The sequence below is a fragment of the Geotrypetes seraphini genome, chromosome 4, assembly GCF_902459505.1.
Source record: "Geotrypetes seraphini chromosome 4, aGeoSer1.1, whole genome shotgun sequence".
In the NCBI taxonomy this organism is placed as follows: domain Eukaryota; kingdom Metazoa; phylum Chordata; class Amphibia; order Gymnophiona; family Dermophiidae; genus Geotrypetes; species Geotrypetes seraphini.
The window spans coordinates 85,062,228-85,078,880 of NC_047087.1; the positions used below are offsets into that span (position 1 = coordinate 85,062,228).

Here is a 16,653-nt window from a genome sequence, read left to right on the forward strand (position 1 = left end):
TTTCACCCAGGCCTTTAATAGAAGAAGTAATTGCTGCACATACTGTAGCAGGATATGTTTATCCATTCCTACCCTAACTCAGGTAATATTCAAGCACCTTTCTGAATTCATGTGCAACTTTCTTCAAAATAATCTCCTTATTTTCTAACTCTTGTTCCTCTTGTATTTTTATTTGAATTTTTTTTTTTTAAATTACTGTAATTGCCTATGTTTGACTTATTCTTATAAGTCAAACATAGGCATTCTTATATTCTTATTCTTATATTCTTACATTCTTATTCTTATATTCTTATTCTGTTTGACTTATATGCATATTATTTCTTCCAAAATAATATGCATATAACAAAATGACTTAATTTAGTATAGCCTTTCCATTGTCCCAGTGTCCCATTGTCCTAGGTCAGAGGTTCTCAACACGCGATACGTGTACCCCAGGGGGTAAGTGCACCATTGTCAGGAGGTAAGCAGGGGGTAAGCAATATGACATTGTAAGTCTCCCACCCTCCTTCTGCCAGTGCATATCTTCCTTTTGCCACCATCATTTTCTTTCCCCCAGCCCTTCCAGACTAGCAGCGGAAGCTCACTGTTCTTTTAACTTCCACACACAGCTGCCGCTAGTGTTACTTCAGCGATTCCATCAGCCAGCCTCAGGGCTTTTACTAGGCTGGCCTGCCTCCTGTGATGCAACTTCCTCTTGTCTCAGAGGCACCAGCCTAGCAAAGGCCCCAAGGTTGCCTGATGAAATCACTTTCCAGGCCCCAACCGTTTAATCTCCTTCCCAATCCCATGATCCGCCTCCCCATAGGGCCTACTGAGGTACCTGGTAGTATAGCAGGGATGTTTGTGGAAGGAGCATGGCCCTCTCACTCCTGCTTCCTTGCGACTTCCTTCTAAAAAATAGCTGTTGTGACCTCTCACAGCTGCTCACAGCATTTCCTGTAGTACCATGAGCTGCTGCAAGAGGTCATGGCAGCCATTTTTGAAGGCAATCATGAGGAGACAGGAGCAAGAGGGCTGCGCTCCTGCCATAAAGACTCCCACTGAACCACCAGGTACCTCGGAAGGCCTCAGGGTAGGGAATCATGAGGTTGGGAGGGAGAGAATAGAGAGCCTTAGTTATGGGTTAGAGAAAGGGGAGGGAGAGATGAGAGGTGCAGAGATCTGTGAGGGGTTGGAGGTAGAGAGATGTCAGACCAATTGAATGGGGAGGAAAGGAGAAGAGAGAGATGTCAGACTGTGTGGGAAGGGAGGAAAGGAAGGAAGGAGAAAGATGTCGGAACATTGGGAGGAGGGAGGGAAGGAAAGAGATGCCAAACCATGGAAATGGGGCGGGAAGGAGAGAGAAATGCCAGACCATGGTAGATTTTGAGAAAAAAGCAGAAAAATGGGAAAAAGTTGAATGTTAAAAGTTAATGCCAAAGATGGATGCAGGGCAGAAAGTGAAGGGGAGAAAAATAGTCAATGGATATGAAGGCCCTGGAAACAGTTAAGAGCACAGTCAGAAGGAAGTGCAACCAGAGACTAGGAAAGGATGATTAGAAAAATAAAATTACAAGATAACAAAGGTAGGGAAAATGATTTTATTTTCAATTTAGTGATAGAAATGTGTCACTTTTGAGAATGTATATCTGCTGTCTATATTTTGCACTATATTTGTCTATTTTTCTGTAGCTGTTACTGAGGTGACATTGCATATTTTAAAGTCATCTGTCTTGATTTCTTAAAAAAAAAAAAAGAATATAAATGATAATTAACATTTTGTCTGTGTACAGAGTGCTTTGTGTAGTTTAATTTTGTGGTTACCATTATGTATTGTTAATAAGATTAAATTGTGTATATATTAAAAATGAATGTAAGAAATTGCTTTATAATTAGTACCATTATTGTGGGGTTAGGTCAGAGCTTGGGCAGGTCAAGGGTGGAACTTGGGTGGGTCTGGGGCGGAGCTTAGGCTGAGGTACTCGGTTGATATTTGTTAGGCTTAGGTGGTACTTGGCTTGAAGAAGTTGAAGAAACCCTAAGCTAGAACATACAAAGGTAAGGCAAGACTCAAATAGGGCACTGGTCTTTGACCTAAGGGCCGCCGCATGAGCGGACTGCTGGGCACGATGGATCACTGGTCTGACCCAGGAGCGGCAAATCTTATGTTCTTATAATGCAGGAACTCCCATTTTCCCACCCATGACATGCCTTCTCCCAAAAATATTTTTTAAAATACCTAATGCATGTGTTACCACTTGATAACAGGCAAAATAGCATTTTACAGTAGCCTATTTGTTTCAGGCAGAAAAAAAAGACAACAAATGACATGGAAAATGTCATTTCAAATAAATGCACATCCCCTTAGCTTCTTAAACCATATTATAAGTGTTTTATTTGTAATTTCTTATTGATTTTATTGTATTATATGTGCTGTATCTTGTTCAGAGAGCCTTACCAGTTATAGGCAGGTGCAATATCCAAATAAATTATTAGATCTGACTAGGGAAACCCTGTAAATTTCCACATGCTAGATCTGTGTTAGCATTCTTTGAAGCAACTAAGGCTTTTAAACAGTCAAGAAAGAATGACCATAAAATTTGGAAGAGGAGCAAATTGCACCTGCATCAACTTGTACCAGCACAGGGCTGACAGCTCACTAGTAGGTTTGCTCTCTGGTGCCATATGAGGGGAACAGGCAAATACAACCCTCAGTTTAATCCAGTGTATGCTAAAGAACCAACTAGAAAAGAGGACAGGTGAAGCAGAGAAGACATTACATCCCGTTTTAAATGAAAAGTGGAAGAGACACTCTGAGCAAAAGAACACACCACGTCTAAGCACTTACCAATGCACTTACAAAACTCACATATACTACTATTTGAATCACTGTAGAAAAACACACATAGGATGGAGGAGTGGTTAGAGCAGCAGGTTGAGAGCCAAGGAAGTTACAGTCCAACTCCCACATCTCCTACTGGCATTTATGGTGATCTTGGATAAGTAAATCAATCCTCCACTGCCTTAAGTACCAACTTAGATTGTAAGTCCTTGGATTAGGAAACTACCTGATGCATCTTGCCTTGAACTTATATTTGGAAAAGAAAATATGTAAACTTAAAGTGTAATTACAGAGCTCCAAACCTTACCATCGGTATCAGAGTGTATGACATCAACAAACTGTGCATCACTAGGATCTAACCTCTCATCAGGTGATTTTCCTTTAAATAAGGGGCCAGCGGGATCAAGACCTGTAATAAGAAAAATGTTGTTCTGAAAATGAAGATAACTCTGTAGCATAGGAGTTCTTAACCTTTTTTGTTTCCACACCCTTTTAACTAATACATTAAATCTTCACACCCTCTTCCTAAACTATGTCTCCACTTCTTTTTGTTTAAACTTTTTGTACATATTGTTTTATTTGTAATTTGTGACCATCTCTAGGAAGAGATGCCTAATGACACTAGAAATAAAATTTATGTCTTAATTAATTCTTAGAGCAAACAATGGAAGATTAGTTTCTTATCTGGATAATCTTCTTTGTGTTAATACACATAGGAGTCTACATGATAAGTGAATATCCCCTGGTCACGAGTTGTTGCAGAAGAATGCCAATCACATTTTTTCAATTCTGTTTCCTTTCCCAGTGGACTGTAGTGCCCTCTTCATTTTGTACCAAAGCAGTCAATCACTTCTACAACAGAAGAACTCAGAAGGAGGGGCATGGGGAGCTTCCCTGGTGATAGAGTACATTTCTGTTCTGCTCTGTCACACATGAAAAGAACGATAGTTAAGATAAATTTGCAATGTAGGTGTACAAAACGAGTCTTCTTGCTGTGAGCAGCTAACAGGAACACATATGGAGCTCAAAAATTCAACAAACTCATCACTTTATTTGCCATTAATAATTACATGTTCATTCAACTGACAGGAGAGGATCTCCATTTCTAGACTATGGACCTGTCTGAGGCAGTAAGCATTTTCATCTCAATTCAGTAGTGCATGAAATACTGAGTCTATTGCTGAAACTATTGCACCAGAAAGTCTGTCTTCACCATGAGATCCAGAAGCTTTACTAAGGCCCTTCAAAATGATGTTAAGATTCCATGATGGAACAGGCTGACATATCAGAGGATGCAACCTAAGCCCCCCTCCCCCCCCCCTTTTAAAATCTGGTTAAATCTAGATAAGAAGCCAGTGATACTTTTTCCACTCAAGACTGAAGAGAGTAGAGGCCTGCCACCTGTACTTTGAGAGATGCCCCTATCAGGCCCTTTTCTAATCCATCCTGGAGAAATGCTAGGACCACAGGAATTGGAGCTTTTGAAAAGTTCAATATGATTTTTGGTGCACCAGAGTTGAAAGGTCTTCCAGGTCTTAGCATAGGCCATGACAGTCATGGGCTTCTTAGCCCAGAGAAGAGTAGAAATGACTAATTCCAAATATCCTCTTTCTGTTAAGGTTGCACACTCAAGAGCTATGCCGTAAGACTAGACTGATCAAGGGCCCTAGCTCCTGACTGAGAAGACCTGTATAAGCTGGCAGTTTGATACTTCTATCCCTTTGAAGACGTACTAGATCTGCGTACCATGGTTGCCGAGGCCAATCCGGGGCTACTAGAACCATCAGTCCCGGGTGAGTTGCAATGCGGTGAATGACCTGCCCCATCATGGGCCACGGTAGAAACATAGAGCAACCTGTTTCCTAGCCACGGTTGAACCAACTCATCCAAATCTGTGCTTCCAGGGTCAGCCACTTTCATGTTTTTGGCTGAGGCATCAGATCCATAACTGGTCTTCTTCAGCGTCACACAATGAGATTAGAAGCTCTTTGAGACAGCATCCATTCTCCTGGGTCCAGGGTCTGTCAGCTGAGAAAATCTGCCTAAACATTCTCTAATCCCATCACATAGACTGTGGAGAGTGCCTGGAGATGAACTTCCGCCCACTGGAACAATCTCTGACCCTCCAGGCATAATTACACACTCCTGGTGCCCTCTTGCCAGTTAACATAGGCTACCACTGTGACTTTGTCCGAGAAGACCCTAACTGCCTTGTTATATTTTTCTATCAACTATATTGTTAATCAAATGGTTCTCAGTTCCCAGAGGCATGGACCCTCAGCTTTCAAGTTGCACAAAGCAAGCCAGCTCAGGAAGTACATCAGTGGGCTGCCCTGTGAGCTGCAGACCTCCCACATGGAGTCTGTATCCTCTCCCAGGCAGAGATGCTCCAAATTTTCTCATGGCACCAAAGCCTCTCAGTCTGGATAAAATGTACCTGAAAATAATAAAACTGAGAAGAGCAGAGCAGAACGCACCTTCTCAACTTGCTTGCAAAAGAAAAAACTGAAGAGGGCATTACAGGCCACTGGGGAAGGAGATGGAGTTGAAAATATGTGATTGATGTTCTTCTGCAACAACATGCAACCAGGGGATATTCACTTATTGTACAGACTCCTATGTTTATGTCATTGTATCTGTAATACAATAGTCCAAACCCCATCCTTTTATGTGATAAAATAGAAAAGTTACACAAGTTCAAATATATAACTTTTTCAGACTACTTTTGGACTCATGATATGAAAAAGCAGCTCTTTTTAGTATTTTGGATCACTGAATATCAGCAGATAGCAAACTTAACGCTATTTAGCTGGCAAGGAGCCATTCCAGGCTAGCTAAATACCTCTGAATATTGGGCAGTCTATGCTTTGAATTTAAAAAATATGCACTAGCATCCACACAGAGGTCACAGATAACTTTAGCATGCGCATGCAGAAATTATATGAATTCAAATTATGACATAATGATTATGAAATACTGAGATATGATAATGGGTCTCCGGAAGACTCCACCAGGCCAAACACTGTATCAGCTGCTCTGCTTTACTGTATGCCCAGGTTATTTCTTACCTGTAATTCTCCCAAGTTGCCCATTATACATGTGACCAACAAATCCAGATATATGGGCTCCAAGGCTGACTCCTATCATGTAAATATTATCAAGTGAAGCCCCTTCATTCTGTGAAAAATAAATAAAAATCGTAGATGACTGATCTATTGGTAGAGGATACAGATGATGTTATCAGAGAATAGGGGCTACCTAATCTTTTTCTCTTCCCCAGGCACTTATGAAAATTTTGTAATTTGAGTTCTAGGAATAGAATACTATTTTAATATTGTCTACCTATAGCTCAAAGTCCTACTGACTATGGCTCTGAGTCAAATGCAGTGATTTCCAAACCTGTCTGGGAGGACCCCCAACCAGTGGAGTTCTCAAGATATCCTCAAACCAGAGGACATAATTTGAGGTTGAGGGGTGGTAGATTCAGGGGCAATGTTAGGAAATTCTACTTTACGGAGAGGGTGGTGGATGCCTGGAATGCGCTCCCGAGAGAGGTAGTGGAAAAGAAAACGGTGACGGAGTTCAAACAAACAAGAACACAGAGGATCTAGAATCAGAAAATAATATTAAATATTGAACTAAGGCCAGTACTGGGCAGACTTGCACGGTCTGTGTCTGTGTATGGCCGTTTGGTGGAGGATGGGCAGGGGAGGGCTTAAATGACTGGGAGGGTGTAGATGGGCTGGAGTAAGTCTTAACAGAGATTTCGGCAGTTAGAACCCAAGCATAGTACTGGGTAAAGCTTTGGATTCTTGCCCAGAAATAGCTAAGAAGAAAAAAAAAAAAAATTTAAATTGAATCAGGTTGGGCAGACTGGATGGACCATTCGGGTCTTTATCTGCCGTCATCTACTATGTTACTATGTTACTATGTTACTCAATGGATATATATTTGTGAAATAGAAACACAGAACATGACAGCAGTTAAAGGCCTTATGGCCTATCAGGTCCATAGGATAACATGCACGCTTTAGTGTGTAGCACGTGTTTAGCGCACGCTAATATTTAGTGCATGCTAAAAAAGCATAGCGCACCTTAGTAAAAGAGAGGGTAAATTTTTTTTAGCCTGATCTGCTTCCCATTTCCCTTTGTCCAGACTTCTATTTCCCTATTCTCCCCAGCAAGCTCCAATGCACTTTTCACTAATCAATTGCTGTTCGATGCAGCTTTAGCTTACCCATCCCTTCACCTCTTCCCACTTCTCACTCTCCTCTACAGATGAGACTCCCTTTCCTTGGCAGCTTTAACTCATCTTCAATCTGTGACTCCCCACTGACCAGCTCTGCTCGCCCTGTCTCCAGGCACATTCCTGTTTTCTGGGACTGCTTCCCCATCCCCTTTTGCACTGCAGCATTTCCCCTGGTACTCACAGATTCCGGGCCACTGACCACCTCTGCATTCTTTCCCACATACTCACACTAAGCTTTGGAAGCCCAGCAAGGATCACACTGAAACCTCAGAGATTAAGCCGCTCTGACCTATTGCACTAGCGGGGTATCAAGGGTACAATAAACATAAAAATGTTGAGTGGGAAAACATATTCCAGCAGCCTAGAGCATAGAAGTATGCACTCATATTAAGCTACTATGTTTGGGCGGCTTGCATGATATTGCTCCACTGGCCAAGGAACATGCATTCAGATCAGGGGGCAAGTTGATTTCTGGGAAATGGCTGCAGTGTCTTACCAAGACAGGAACAAAGATTTAGTAATTAAACACGAGAAATGCCAGGGAGCCAAACCAAGAAACACAGAGAATTGTGAGACAATATGTCCTTTTTCCCTCTCCCTCCAAATTTGTCAATGATCTGCCACCTCTTCCTACTGCTGTGCTACTTTTTATAGGTTCACATAGCTCAGAGCCTATTCCTACCTCTTGTGAGATATAATTGGCTCTAACACTGCGCGTGCTGGATTCCCTTCTCCTCCCTCCTCCTCTTTATGCAACTTCCTGTTTCAGAGGAGAAATGAAGCTGGCGCACACAGTGTTAGAGCCCCGCGGCCTGGGTTCAGTTCAATTATGGGCGGTGGGCAAGAGGGCAGTGAGGGAGTAGAAGGGAGAGAAGCTGATTTCACCTCAGCAGGCAGTTGAGGGCCCAGGAGGAAGAAAAGAATTTGTGAGGGGAAGAGAGATGGGCCTAAAGGGGGCTCCTTACCATGGGTGGCTCCTCGAGCTGCAGGGCTGGCAGGCGGACATGTTAGGATCAACCCATTCGCTCCCGTAGCGACAGCTTCCAGCAATGGAAACAGTCACAATTGGCCGCTCTTTTTGGCATTGGACCTTCCTCCCTACCTACTTCCTGTTTCTGGCACTGAGGAAGGCCCAAAGCAAGCAAAAGCAGCGACTTATGAAAGCTGCGCTGCTTTGGGGAAGGGGAGAGAAATGCTGCTGCACACAACTGGGAAGAGAGAGGGAAGGAGGGAGAAGGAAGACTAGGGACTGGAGAGGAGAAGAAAGAGAGATGCCAAGACCATGGGAGGGGAAGGAAAGGAGATACCAGACCATGGAGGAGGAGGAGGAGGAAAGTTATGGATGTAAACAAAGTATTTATTCATTTGTCAAAGACTTATATCAAGCATAAATAAAAATAAACAATCCTATTATCAGAATTCTCAAAGTTGACCACATTTTAGTGGTATATTATTTTGATCAATGTAATGTCTCTCTGCCTTCTGTTTTGCCTTACCAGCATCTTGTCGATATACATCTTCAAGATTTCAGCAACCTTCTTTGTATTTTTTGCTGCATTATGATAGATGACGGTGGTGGCTCCCCGGTTCCAGTCTACCAAAATCACGTTCATGTCCTGCAGGAACAGCAAAGACTGTACAATATCCTGCAGCCAAATGGGGGGGGACCCTGTCGGTCTGTAGCCATGGACTATAAAGACAGTTTTTCGGCTCACGTACAGGTAACTGGAGTTGATGGGTTTCTCCTGGTTGAGTTCCTTAGCACAGTCTAGGTTATCCCTGGTGTAGAGCAGTAACTGCACTTTCAGGCCAGTCCCCACGATGGAGTTGTGGATGTTAAGATCTGTGAATTTATAGCATTCTTTTCCCGTGTCTAGAAGAGAGTCAATGGGTGCGCGTTAAACCCATCTGAAGCCAATTGAAGGAAGCAGTTAATTCTTAGATCTGGAATGACCCTCCTTGGTGCCCTTTTCCATCTCTCACACCTTACCTTACCTTTCACTTATGCCCTTCATTAATTAACATTCAAGCAATACAACAAATAACCATGACAGTCATTCTTGGAAGAAAATAGGTCACAGCTTTATTAATAATAACATATATAGAAAAACTTTATTAAATTTATTGCAAACTGAATCCTTCACCACAAGCCTCCATGCCCCCTTTTTCCAGGACACTTGACTCTTCATTTGACCCATTCATAGACCCTTACTTAACAACCGCTTATCACCCAATGAGCAAGTAACCCTGTAGCTCAAATGTGATACCAATCCCTGAAGCACTATGTTTCCATTGTCCCCATATGTTTCTTTCCACACTAGGGAGGAAGGGTGGGTGAAGCACCTCCAAGGAGCAGGAAAGAGATCGTGCAACTTGAAGGCAATCCCATTTAAATATTCTGTCCTCTTCCTCCTCCCCTCACTCTTGCCTACCCAATCCCAACGCCTTCTTAGAGTGGGAAACAAATGTCAAAAAATGCTCTATGGCAATTGCCCTGCATGGATCCTATACCTCTCCTACTTGCTTCCTAACTTCCTACTCCTCCACTCCCCATTCCCCTCTTGCCTCCACCTTTTCCTGGACACTGGTTTTAATCTAATCTAATCTAATCTAAACCTTAGGTTTGTATACCGCATCATCTCTACATTCGTAAAGCTCGAAAGTTTTGGACAAAATCCTGGAGGAAAAGTCCACAGTCTGTTATTGAGAAAGACATGGGGGAAGCCACCACTTGCCCTGATCAGTAGCATGGAATTTATTTATTTATTTACTTAGATTTCTATCCCATTCTCCCAGAAGCTCAGAACGGGTTACAAGTAGACATTCACAATCATTTGAAAACAGACTAGTCATGACAACAAATAGGTTACAGTAGACAGTAACAGAGCTTATTGTAAAGATCAGACTGGTCATAGCGAAGAGTACTAGGATAAGTATATTGAGGAGGCAGTTTTTAATGGCCCGATTGGCGGAAGAGGAAGGTCTTTACTGCTCTACGGAAGGTCATTAGTGAGTCTAGCGACCTGATCTGTGTGGGTAATTGGTTCCATAGCTGAGGTAGGAAAATGCTACTACTTGGGTTTTGGCCAGGTACTGGTGGCCTGGATCAGCTCAGGTAGGGCTATTCTTATGTTCTTATGTCACACACATACACCCTCTCTCCCCCCCCCCCCCCCCCGCGCGAGACAATTTCTTGAACTCCAACTTCCCATAAATTCAACACAACAGAAAAAACTTTTTGTATAGTTGGCCCAGATACTGTTTCTCACCCTTCTCATACCCTGGTAGTCATTTTCTCATTTTACATCATCCCTAGTGAATTTCTTCATCAGCTCACTCCCACTAGTGACTGAGCTGATAGGTCTCCAGTGAGTGCATCTTACCTGGGGAAGAATAACTTCAAAGACAGCATTGTTACATTTGACTAAAAACTTCGTCTAGGATTTTTTTTTTTAACTAATGATACTGATAATACAATCAATCAGATGTTTTTGAATATTCTTATTTTCCACTAGCATTAATAGAATATCGAAAGTGTAACTAGACAGTAAAATGCAATCCAGGTTTAATCCAGTTTTAAGAAAGCCAGGCAATTGGAAGAACAGTATAAGGCTCAGCAATAATTATTTTAGGAACACCCAAAATTCTGGTTTGATCTTCCTGCACATTTTGCAATTAAATTTTGCCTTTTGGCAGAAGGTAACATAATGAAAGGTAGGGTGGTAAAAGGAGGAGGGGGGGTCACCAATTACCCTATCCTGATAACATTCACTTTTCCCAATCTCATGTTTGTAGGAGCCCAAGTGATCTCCACCTGCTGTCACTAACCCCACGCATGAAAATCTGGCCACACTGTTCTTACCTGGTGCCACCTGCCAGCAGCTGAGTGACAAAAAGAGGAAGAAGTATCTCGGCAGCAACATCTGGGATCGGAGACGAGAAAGAACAGCTTGGAGAAATCAGCCAGATTGGGATGAAAGTGCTAGCAAAGCAAAGTTTCAGGGAGATCCAGTTTCTTCCTACGCATTTCTCTCTCTCTCTTTTCCTTATGATATTTAGGGTGTGTATGTGTATGCTGTAGGCTCAGAGAAATTGAGAAGCAGGAAGTATAAATTGTACAGCAAGAGGAATGTAACCTCCTCCTCCCCAGTGCTGTGAAGCTGAAGGAGCGGCTGGCTTTCCCTTCAAGGGGATTATTTTTATCACTATGTTCCAGAGGGAAAGTAGCTATCAATATGCCATAATTGCTTCAAGATCTGTACAGGGTGACAGAACTTCGTTTGGGCTCAGCTGCTCTGACACAGCCACAGTGATTTGGCAACGGGTTGTGTTCAGAGAGAGGGAGAGGCTAATTGCAGGGCACTCTTTCCCCTCGCCAGAGACCCTGCTGCAGCGATTCCACATCTGGAGCGAGAAACTGGGAGCCAGCTGTGCAGAAGGACATTCAGGAGCCGACAGTAGGATTCTGGAGTCTGAGGTGTTCTCCGCTTTCTGGCTAGAGAGGTTTGACTAAATGAGAGCAAACATTTCCTAGAAATAAAGATTGGGACTTCTTTGTGAACTTTCCAGATGAAAAAGTGACAAAGATTAAGGCAAGTGAGCCTGAAATTCAGATTCTATGTGCTGTTTATTGACCATAACACATTATTTCTCGGGCGCAGTCTTCACTCTACCTGCTGATATATTTGATGACTAAAGTGCAAAGGAAGGTTAGTTAATCATTTATTTTGAAAATGTCTGGCCAACCTATCTGTTTAATCTGCTCCTATGCTATGCATTCAGCAAAAAAATTCCACTTGGAATTTTTTAACAGACTACTGCATAAACAGTGCACAATGTCATAAACTTTTCTGAGGACTGGCCACATCATTAAACAAGACCAGGGGGAGGCATAGGGCAGTAACATTGAGTGTGTGTGTGTGGGGGGGGGGGGGGTGAGTAAAGAGCAGCTGCGGTCAAAGCATAATCCAGTCCAGAAGGAGACAGAACACTGACGATCTAGGGCAGGAGTGGAAACCACAGTCCTCCAGGACCAGAACCTATGCAGGGTTTCAAGAATTACACAATGAATATGCGTTAGATTGATTTGCATGTACTGCTTCCATTGTATAAAAACAGATCTCATGCATATTTATTGTGGAAATCTTGAAAACTCGATTGGATAGTGGCCTTTTGAGGACCTTGGTTGCACATTCCTGATTTAGGGCACTGGCCTTGCCCCTGCCCTGTCTTAGAAGGCATGGGGTTCAAAGAGAATGGGACAGCCTCTGTCTAAATATACAGCCCAAGAGACCTGATTTCTGTTCAGTGGCACCCTTTAGGTCTATGTAAGTACACTTCCCCCTCCCCATTTGCGGTTTCCACTCTCGCGGTTTCACATATTTTTCGCAATTTTTTTTTTTTGGGGGGGAACCCATCGTTTACCATGTTCCCGCCTGTCTCCAGCCTACCTCCCGGCATCCCGGCCTTACCTGGTGGTCTAACAGGCTTTCGGGGCAGGAGCAATCTTCCTACGCTCCTGCCCCGTGTAGATCGCCAATAGGAAATGGCTGTCATGAGCTCCCGTTGTAGTCTCGAGAGACTACAGGAACTCATGGCAGTCATTTCCTATTGGCGATCTGCAAGGGACAGGAGCTTAGGAAGATCACTCCTGCCCCGAAAGCTTGCTAGACCACCAGGTAAGGCTGGGATGCCGGGGGGAAAGTGGGAGGGAGGCGGGGGTGGGTCAGAGCTGGATGAGAAGATATTTGCGTTTTTTCTCAATTCGTGGTCCGGCTCTGCCCCATTCCCCATGAATACCGAGGGAGAAGTGTATTAGTAAAGGGAGGTGAGCATCCTTACTAGGAGAGATATCCTAAAAAGGTTTTACCAGTTTGTGTCTGTGAGGAAGAAAACTACTTAATCTTACACTGACATGGACCATATATGCTGGTAACCAGGGAGTGACTGAGTGCTCTGGGTCAAAGTCTTGCTTAAAAATACTGACAACAAGACCAACATGAGCCAGCCCAGTTCCTGCCCCTTGCATCTTCAGGCCCAAATGAAGAATCAGCTGGGATCAGCTCAGCTCTGTTGTATTCCTGCTCTGGTGTTGCAGAGGTATGTGTGTGATTAACCTACTACTCTGTTTCATTCTATTGCTCTGTGTCACAGAGTAAGCAAACTACAATTGAAGCAGAAAGTCAAAACCACAATTCCTGTTCCAAGCAGGACAGAACTGAGGCAAGGTTAGACTCAAGGGGATGAAGTACCCAAGCTAAAAAAAGAAGAAAAATTCATTTTTGGATTTTCATACTTTCTCCACAGTTTTTAAACTTTTTTCGTAGCCCAATAAACATGTAGTTTTAAGGGGGAAAAATGTAATGTGCTTTATACATGTAAACATGTGTTGAATCAATTTTCTGTGTACTAAGGGGCTCATTTTCAAAACAGAAAGACATCCAAAAATAACAGTATAAGTGGCACTTGGACATTTTAATCGCCAAAAAGTCCAAGTGCCGATTTTCAAAACGGACTTTTTCGAAGTCTTGCGGGTCATTTTCCCTCCAGTAAATATAGAAACATAGATAGAAACATAGAAGATGACGGCAGAAAAGGGCTACAGCCCATCAAGTCTGCCCACTCTGCTTACCCACCCCCTGTCTATGCCCTAATGACCCAATTTCCTTATCTTGACCCTCGTAGGGATCCCACATGGGTATCCCATTTATTCTTAAAGTCTGGCACGCTGTCTGCCTCGATCACCTGCACTGGAAGCTTGTTCCAATGATCAACCACTCTCTCTGTGAAGAAATACTTTCTGGTGTCGCCATGAAATTTTCCGCCCCTGAGTTTGAGCGGGTGCCCTCTTGTGGCCAAGGATCCCTTGAGAAATAAAATTTCATCTTCTACTTCGACACGTCCCGTGAGGTACTTAAATGTTTTGATCATGTCTCCCCTCTCCCTACGTTCCTCAAGAGTGTAGAGCTGCAATTTGTTCAGTCTCTCTTCGTACGAGAGACCCTTGAGCCCCGAGATCATCCTGGTGGCCGTCCGTTGAACCGATTCAATTCTGCGCACATCTTTACTGTAATGTGGCCTCCAGAATTGCACACAGTACTCCAGATGAGGTCTCACCATGGCCCTGTACAACGGCATTATGACTTCAGGCTTTCGGCTGACGAAACTTCTATTGATACAACCCAATATCTGCCTTGCCTTAGATGAAGCCTTCTCCACTTGATTGGCAGTTTTCATGTCTGCACTGATGATTACTCCTAAATCTCGTTCTGCTGAAGTCCTAGTTAAAGTTTCTCAGTTCAAGAAGTACATCCTGCATGGATTTCCGCTTCCGAGGTGCATGACCTTACATTTCTTAGCATTGAAGCCTAGCTGCCAGGTTGAGGACCAACTTTCCAATGTAAGCAGGTCCTGCGCCATATAATTCTGTAAACTGCATTCACTTACTATATTACATAGTTTGGCGTCATCGGCGAATAGTGTTATTTTACCTTGAAGCCCTTGAGTCAGATCCCCTATGAATATGTTGAAAAGGAGTGGACCCAGGACCAAGCCTTGCGGCACTCCACTGGTCACCTCCGATGTTTTAGAGAGGGTACCATTAACCACAACCCTCTGAAGTCTGCCACTCAGCCAATCATTGACCCATGCAGTTAGTGTCTCTCCTAACCCCATCGATTCCATCTTGCTTAGCAGCCTGCGGTGTGGGACACTATCAAAAGCTTTACTGAAGTCCAGGTACACGACGTCCAAAGACTCTCCCAAGTCCAACTTTCTTGTTACCCAGTCAAAGAAGCTGATGAGATTGGATTGGCAGGACCTACCCTTGGTGAATCCATGCTGACTGGGATCCCGAAGATTCCCTTCATTCAAGATCGTGTCCAATTTGCTTTTAATTAGTGTTTCCATGAGTTTGCACACTATTGATGTGAGACTCACCGGTCTATAATTCGCAGCCTCTGCCCTGCAACCCTTTTTATGCAGAGGAACGACATTAGCTAATTTCCAGTCCAGGGGAACTTTCCCCTTACTTAGGGAGAGATTGAATAGCTCAGCCAACGGTTTTGCCGGGACATCGCTCAATTCTCTGAGCACTCTTGGGTGCAAATTGTCTGGTTCCATGGCTTTGTTCACCTTGAGTCTTGCCAGTTCACTGTAAACTTCACCTGGTGTGAACTCAAAATTCTGAAATGGGTCTTCTGTGCTTTGTGTTGCCTTCAACTGCGGACCGTGTCCCGGTGCCTCACAGGTGAAGACTGAGCAGAAGTATTCATTCAGTAGTTCGGCTTTATCAGAATCTGCTTCCACGTAACTTCCGTCCGGTCTTCTAAGGCGTCCTATCCCGCCTGTGTTCCTTTTTCTGTCACTAATATACCTGAAGAAGGATTTGTCCCCCTTTTTAATGTTTTTTTCCCAGAATTTCTTCCACTCGAAGTTTTGCCTCCCTAACTGCCATTTTGACCGCTGTAGACCTGGTCCTATATTCTACTTTTGCCTCTCTTGTCTAAATCTTAAGTGGGCAATGTTATAGGCATGTTTTTGGTGGGATTAGGGTGGCCTTAGGTCTTGCATGTCTTGTAAGGACAATGAAACCTTTTTGAAAACATCCAGGGCATCATTTAGACATTCGTAGTTAGACCTGTTTTAAGTTTATAAGGGCCAAAATGGTACCTAAACTGACCAGAAGACCACTGGACAGATGTAAACATGACCCCTTCCAAACCCCCCTGTGGTCACTGACCTCATCCCACCCCCAGAGTTGTGAAAGAAACAGTACAATGGAAAAGCCTAGTAGAGCAGCAAGCAGATGTCTGGAGTAGCCTGGTGGTGTAGTGAATCATAGAGAGGGGGACTCAGGCCCATATCCCATTCTAACCACTACATTTATTGTGGAAAGTGTGAGGCCACCAGAAATCACCCAAAACCTTATAGGTGATACATGCAATCATAAGGGTTATTGGGGTGGTTGATAGGTGGGTATAGTAGGTTTGGGGGGAGTTTTGGAGGGCTTACCATACACTATAAGGGGGTTATAGTAGAATGTATACCTTTATGTGAAGTTCACAGCAGTGCCCCCTAAGTTGTCCCACTGCTCTGTTGGCCCCTCTACGTGGCTAGTTCATTAAAATGCAGGCTCCTCCCACGTCCAAATGGACTTGTTTTGATTTTCAAAAATGGCCAAAAAAGATACATGTCCTCAGGGCCAGAACATCTAGACAAGTCATTTAAAAAAAAAAAGATAGACCTCTTATGTTTTTGAAAGTTGGACTTAGATGTCCTATTGAAAATGTCCCTGCACGTGTTTGTGCTAATGATTTCACATCTCTAATAACCAATTCAGCTAAGCCCATGGATCTTCACATATCTCCTTGGGCTTTTCCTGTTCCACGCTGAAATCACATTTATAGGATAGCGCTTATTACCAATTCCTGCGACCAACTTTGGGAGGCAGAATTCCACCAGGTGAAACCTAGTATAATCCTGGCATGTGTACATCCAAATAATTGCCGATTGATGCCAATAATAGCTTTTAATTGGTTCATCATATGGCACATGCATCTCAGGATCAGGCCCAGAGGGGTGTG

General features: G+C 43.4%; 1 protein-coding gene across 1 annotated transcript in view; it reads right to left on the reverse strand.

The window, feature by feature from the left end:
- Positions 1-11,468, reverse strand: part of LIPI (lipase I) — a 33,325-nt gene extending 21,857 nt beyond the window's left edge. Inside the window, exons 1-4 of the mRNA XM_033942533.1 lie at positions 10,932-11,468; positions 8,566-8,942; positions 5,890-5,998; positions 3,129-3,230 (exon numbers count right to left, since the gene is read on the reverse strand). Coding sequence (XP_033798424.1) covers positions 3,129-3,230; positions 5,890-5,998; positions 8,566-8,942; positions 10,932-10,992 — 649 coding nt within the window. The 5' untranslated portion in view covers positions 10,993-11,468. The remainder of the gene's footprint in view (positions 1-3,128; positions 3,231-5,889; positions 5,999-8,565; positions 8,943-10,931) is intronic.
- Between the last annotated feature and the right edge of the window lie 5,185 nt (positions 11,469-16,653).